Source organism: Ascaphus truei, chromosome 15 (assembly GCF_040206685.1).
Source record: "Ascaphus truei isolate aAscTru1 chromosome 15, aAscTru1.hap1, whole genome shotgun sequence".
Classification (NCBI taxonomy): Eukaryota; Metazoa; Chordata; class Amphibia; order Anura; family Ascaphidae; genus Ascaphus; species Ascaphus truei.
This window is the reverse complement of record NC_134497.1, coordinates 47018064-47025090: the sequence shown is the minus strand read 5'-3', so window position 1 is coordinate 47025090 and position 7027 is coordinate 47018064. Positions and strand designations below refer to the sequence as shown.

The 7027-nt window shown below is 48.6% G+C and overlaps 2 protein-coding genes across 2 annotated transcripts in view; both read left to right on the top strand.

Annotated features, from left to right (window-relative positions):
- LOC142466914 (uncharacterized) overlaps positions 1-7027 on the top strand; it is a 608435-nt gene that overhangs the window by 144699 nt on the left and 456709 nt on the right. The gene's annotated exons all lie outside the window — the stretch shown is intronic.
- On the top strand, positions 2768-4508 carry LOC142466917 (uncharacterized). Its single transcript, XM_075572542.1, is given in 2 exon segments — positions 2768-3891; positions 3893-4508. Coding segments are annotated over 2 exon segments (1500 nt in total). The 5' UTR covers positions 2768-2866; the 3' UTR covers positions 4368-4508.

Below are 7027 nucleotides of genomic sequence, written 5' to 3'. Positions count from 1 at the left end.
GTGTGTGTGTGTGTGTGTGTGTGTGTGTGTGTATATCTCTCTCTCCCCCCAGGTCTGTGTGTGTGTGTGTGTGTGTATCTCTCTCCCTCCAGGTCTGTGTGTGTGTGTGTGTGTGTGTGTGTATATCTCTCTCTCCCCCCAGGTCTGTGTGTGTGTGTATATCTCTCTCTCCCCCCAGGTCTGTGTGTGTGTGTGTGTGTGTGTGTGTGTATGTATATCTCTCTCTCCCCCCAGGTCTGTGTGTGTGTGTATATCTCTCTCTCCCCCCAGGTCTGTGTGTGTGTGTGTGTGTGTGTGTGTGTCTGTGTGTATATCTCTCTCTCCCCCCAGGTCTGTGTGTGTGTATATCTCTCTCTCTCCCCCCAGGTCTGTGTGTGTGTGTGTTTATATATCTCTCTCTCCTCTCTGTGTGTGAGGGAGAGCCGCGTGCTGTGTGTGTGTGGGGGGGGGTGAGGGAGAGTGCCGGGGGGGGGGTTTGAGCGCCGGGTGAGAGAGCGCCCTGTGTGAGGGGAGAGCCGCGTGCTCTGTGTGTGTGTGTGGGGGGGGGGAGTGTGAGCGCCGGGTGAGAGTCCCCCGCTGTGTCCCGGGCGCTCGCTCCGCTCCCCCGCTGACTGTAGCGGCGCCGGGGGGTGAGGGGGTAGAAATGGGGGGAGTAGGAGGAAAAAGCGCGGGAAAGCGGGAGACCCGGTGTGTGGTGTGTGGTGTGTGGTGTGTGTGTCCCCTTCACTTCGCCTCAGGCCAATGAGAGGGGGGCGGGCGGACCAAGGGAGCAATCTCATTGGCCTGGCCCAAGGTCCAATGAGATTGCCGCTAGGGACACAGGGAGGGACACAGGGAGACACATACAGACACGGACACATAGAACACTTTCAGAAATATATATATATATATATATATATATATATATATCTGTAGTCTAACTGTATTTATCACTTAAAAACCTTAACTACGAATCTAAGAACAAAAAACAAACAGAAGCGCAAGCTCCATAGCACGTAACTGTTTAAACATAAGGAGTACATCTATTAAAAAACTGCAACCCAAAGGAAATGCATTTACAGGATTAAAAAAAGCAACCATACATGGGAGAGAAATCTCTGTGTGTAGTCATCTGCGAGGGTGAGGGGGTCCCAGGTAGGCAAGGTACATCTGCACAGCTTGTAGCCACCACCAACTCCTGTCACAAGTTGGCGCCAGAAAACTGAGTCAATCAGTGCCTCCACGTCCTCTGCTCCTGCATAGGATAGTTGCCAGCGCTTGAAAATGCAGCTAGTTAGATCGCAGGGATGCCCAGGACTCCGTGTAGACACACCCACAACGCGATGACATCACCAACCCTACGCGTTTCGTCACACAAAGGCGAAGTGGGTCCTGGGCATACATGGAGTCCTGGGCATACATATACAGACACACACACACACACACACACTATTAGGGACCTGCTACATGGGAACACCCAATGACTGATATGTGAGCTTTTAATGAAACGCATTCTATTCATTGTACAAACAGTTTTTAATTATACCTTCACAGCAGAAACTACCTATCAAAGGATTTGAAAAGATTTCTGCCACTTTAATTGGTGTTTTGCAGCTAGTGAGATTTCCTTTTAAATCGATAAATATTATGATCCACCTTGTTAAATATTTTGATCCACTTAAAGGGGCCTATGCACTAAAGGTTTCTAAAAAAATCGCCGGGCCATTTAAATCACAGTTTTTATGAGCGTTGCTATCATGGTATTCAGAAAGCCTTGATTACCTGTCATAGCAAAATTCACGAAACGGGCTATTAGCCGGTGATCTGATGAATGACCCTCTGAAAAGGCCTTTCCCGGCGAGTTGTATCTGCTGCAGAGAGAGCCGTCTCTCTCTGTGCAAATGTCGCTGGAAATTTGTGTATAAATTTTAATTTTGTTAATAGTTTAGATGAGCAGGGGGTCTCCTGAGCTGAACTGCATTGGTTTCAGGCTCGGGACCCCCTACTTCCCGAGATACATGCTCCGTTATGGGGTGCCGGTATGTTCTATGCATTTTATTGCCACGGTCAGGTGACACGGACATTTAAATGCATAGGAGATAACGGCACCCGATAACGGGGCCTGTATCTCGGGAAGTAGGGGGTCCCTGAGACTATCCGCAATGGTAATGAAGTTTACTGTAAATGCATTTTTATTGCATAGGATTCATGCCAGGGTTCTCTGATGCTAATATTAATGGCTATTAGCTCCAGAGATTCCCGGCATCAATCCTGGGCTGGAAAAATGCATTTTTTTTCTTAGTCCCATCTCGCCGCTTCTCTGCAGGTTTCTAACACCTTCACACCAAAGTTTTCTGGAGTGAGGATTTTGTGATAAAATCAACATTCTAGAGCGGCGATAGGCGTTCATAGCCTAATCACTGCTACTAGAATTGCGCGAGTTTATGAACATGCCGAAAAACGGGGCTCAGTGATTTTTTTTTAATGAGCAATTTTGTGGGGGCGATTCAGTCTTTTATCACCGCTTACTGAATAGCAGTAGGCATTTTGGGCGATAAGTGGCTTATGAACGCTTACTGCATAGGCCCCAAAATGTATGATCCACCATATCTACTCTCCGGGCCCTAATGCTGCACGTGTTGTGCTAAACCCATCATTTTTACAATGTATGTCTAGAGTTTACTTTCATCCTGAACTTTTTGTGATATGTCAACTTACCTCTTCCTTCTTGGCCTTTTGTAAGACAGTTTGTATAACAGTGACTTTTTTGTCTGTTCTAGTACAAAGACAAGCACCAATAACCCACCCATGCCAGCACTGCAAGATTGCGTTTAGCAGTCAGGATTACCTCCTCAAACATCTGAAGTTCAAACACCCAAATGAGAATATGGAAAAGATGAGGACAGAACAATCTTCCAACATTCCAATAAATATGACAGAAAATGCATCTTTCAACAAGTCAAGGCAAATAATAAACAATGTAACTACTTCTCATTCCAAAATATATATATTAGCAGCTGCCACAGGAAAAGATCTTGGAGAAAGTGGGAAGAGTCTGACTTGTTTATCAGACCAGAACAAGATGACACACACAGGGGAGAGACAACATGTATGTGGGGAATGTGGGAAGGGATTTAGTAGGTTATCCCACATGAACATACACATGAGGACACACACAGGGGAGAAACCGCATGTATGTGGGGAATGTGGAAAGGGATTTAGTCATAAATCCAGCCTGGACATACACAAGCGAACACATACAGGGGAGAAACCGCATGTTTGTGGGGAATGTGGGAAGCAATTTAGTAACTTATCCAACCTGAACACACACAAGCGAACACACACAGGGGAGAGACCGCATGTATGTGGGGAATGTGGGAAGGGATTTAGTCAGTTATCCAGACTGAACACACACAAGCTTACACACACATGGGAGAGACCGCATGTATGTGGGGAATGTGGGAAGAGATTTAGTGTGTTATCCAGCCTGGGCACACACAAGAGGACACACACAGGGGAGAGACCGCATGTATGTGGGGAATGTGGGAAGGGATTTAGTGTGTTATCCAGCCTGAACACACACAAGCTTACACACACAGGGGAGAGACCGCATGTATGTGGGGAATGTGGGAAGGGATTTAGTGACTTATCCAGCCTGAACAAACACATGAGGACACACACAGGGGAGAAACCGCATGTGTGTGGGGAATGTGGAAAGGGATTTAGTCAGTTATCCAGCCTGAACACACACAAGCTTACACACACAGGGGAGAGACCGCATGTATGTGGGGAATGTGGGAAGGGATTTAGTGTGTTATCCAGCCTGGGCACACACAAGAGGACACACACAGGGGAGAGACCGCATGTATGTGGGGAATGTGGGAAGGGATTTAGTCAGTTATCCATTCTGAACACACAAGCTTACACACACAGGGGAGAGACCGCATGTATGTAGGGAATGTGGGAAGGGATTTAGTCAGTTATCCATTCTGAACACACACAAGCTTACACACACAGGGGAGAGACCGCATGTATGTGGGGAATGTGGGAAGGGATTTAGTGACTTATCCAGCCTGAACACACACATGAGGACACACACAGGGGAGAGACCGTATGTATGTGGGGAATGTGGAAAGGGATTTAGTCAGTTATCCAGCCTGAACACACACAAGCTTACACACACAGGGGAGAGACCGCATGTATGTGGGGAATGTGGGAAGGGATTTAGTGTGTTATACAACCTGAACACACACATGAGGACACACACAGGGGAGAGACCGTATGTGTGTGGGGAATGTGGGAAGGGATTTAGTGGGTTATCCAGCCTGAACACACACAAGAGGACACACACAGGGGAGAGACCTATCTCTAAAGCCAGGCATGTTTAGGGATAACCAGCGACTAAGACGCTCACATACAGGTGCAGGCACGAGTATTCTAACATCTGCCTTGGAAAATCTGGGGCAATCTTCCAGTAATGCTGCAACATTTCTGTGACATTTCTGCAGACAGACTAATGGTCCATCGGATTAACACAACGGGGATCCCTGGCAGTCCCATTAAAACTGACCAGGGATCCCTGCTGTGTTAATCTGATAGGCCATTAGTCTTTCTGCAGAAATGCAGTCAGTGGGGGAAGGGGGGGGGTGAGGGGTAGGGAGGGAAGAATCCTGCTCAGCTCAAAATAGACTTTCTAGGGAGGTGCTATCAGGGTGAAACTTAGCGTATAGGAGGAGAGAGAAAGAACCCTATGTGATGCACTCAGCCCTACTAATAAAAATAATAAACTTTTATTTATTGAAAAATGCAAACATAACAAATATATTTAAAACCTAAAAAGTGTACTGTGCAGTTTTAATGTGCATTCACTCTGAATGACCAGATAGTGTCATAACTCGTGTGATGCACAGTAGATAAGAGAGACTGTAGATTCTCACAACACTAGTGTGTGAATATAGTGGATGCACAATGTATATGACCCTGTGGGGGAAACAACTGATGTGCACTCTACACAGGTGCAGCTGTACTGCTGCAGTGTCAAACTCATAGGAGTTTGTTCACGTCCTGTAGATTAGCTTTAAACTTTGATGTGGGCCACAGATGTGGATCCCACTAGCTAGAAACTAGGCATATGAGAGCCTCTGCTGGCACTGGCTAGCCCTAAGTATATGTACACAGCAGGGTTGCGCCAACATCTCTCCCCCCCCCCTCTGGAAGGAGCTGACAAAAGTGTGAGTCCTGGCTATTAGTCTGGAGTACTCTCATGAGGTTAATAACGGGGTATACTTACCTGCACCCACCTCCTAGCAGCGCTCCCATTGATTTGTCATCAGGGGGGTCTTTTCCCTATCTGGGTTTGCATTTGGCTCCCTGTGTATGCAGCAGTGTTATGCACCTCACTGCAGCCTTGTAACACAGAGTTACACCACCAATGCACTACTAATGCTCCCAGTGCCTGTGTATTATAACACCTGTGTAGAGTGCACATCAGTTGTTTCCCCCACAGGGTCATATACATTGTGCATCCACTATATTCACACACTAGTGTTGTGAGTATCTACAGTCTCTCTTATCTACTGTGCATCACACGAGTTATGACACTATCTGGTCATTCAGAGTGAATGCACATTAGAACTGCGCAGTACACTTTTTAGGTTTTAAATATATTTGTTATGTTTGCATTTTTCAATAAATAAAAGATTATTATTTTTATTAGTAGGGCTGAGTGCATCACATAGGGTTCTTTCTCTCTCCTCCTTTCTGCAGAAATGTCAGAGAAATGTTGTAGCATTACTGGGAGAATGCTCCAGAAGATTTCAGAGCAGTGTTAGAATACTCGTAGCTGCATCTGTCGCGATGAAAAGTGACTTTAGTTTATGGTGCATAAAACGAGCATTTTAAAAGGATAAAAAAGTTATAACTTTTTAAATGCAGGTTATTTGTATCATTCTTATTGTGGTTTTATTTAAATTAAATAAAAATTGTTGTTAATCTATATATATATTTTTGAAAACGTTGTATGTTGGCTGTGCTTATGGGCAATCTGATTGGTCCGTCGGTCTCTCACTCAGCATCTGACCAATCAGATTGCTCCGTCGGCCCCGCCCCCGCACGCCTCTCATTGACTGCCTTGCTTAGTTGGGGGGGGGGGAGGCACACACGCACATCCACCCGGCCACTCTCCTCTTCCTCACCCCACGACCTGGGACACTGGATCACCCCCGCCATCACCCAAAGGTCACCTACTGCCGGCTCCCCCCCCAGTCCATCACTCCCAGCTCACCTCCCCTCGCAGCGCCCTTAACCCTACTTGGCCGCGTGGGGGTGAGCGCCGCCCCCCGCCCCCATCACCTCACAACCCTCAGGGGCGACACAGCAGCCGCACTACCCTCTCCCACCTACTTCCCTCCCTCCTCACAGCCTGCAACCCTGCTTTGCCGCGCACTGCGGGACATGCCAGCGGGGGGAGCAGGGCAGTGGTGGGCGTGGCGGGGCTGACTGTCTCCTGGGGCGCCCCAGATCGTTCCTCCCACCCACCCTTCTGCCTCCCCAAAGGTTCCTCTACGCATGAGGTGTGGGGGGGATGGCGGCCCGAGCTTCCGCCCGCTATCTTCATGCCGCCGCATGAGATATGGGGGGTAACATGCAGGGGGGAAATGCAGGCCTGCCCGCTATCTTCAGGCCGCCGCCTGAGGTATGAGGGCTGCAGGGGGGGGGGGGGGGAAATGTCATCCACCCACCCAGTCACTAACTCCCCCACCCAGTCACTCACCCACCCAGTCACTCACCCACCCAGTCACTAACTCACCCACCCACCCAGTCACTAACTCACCCACCCACCCAGTCACTAACTCACCCACCCTCCCAGTCACAAACTCACCCACCCACCCAGTCACAAACTCACCCACCCACCCAGTCACAAACTCACCCACCCAGTCACAAACTCTGCCCCTGCCTTTCACCCTCCCGCCCCTGCCTTTCACCCACCCGCCGCCCACCCTCCAACCACCTGCCGCACTCCCGCCGCCTTTCACCCGCCCGCACTCCC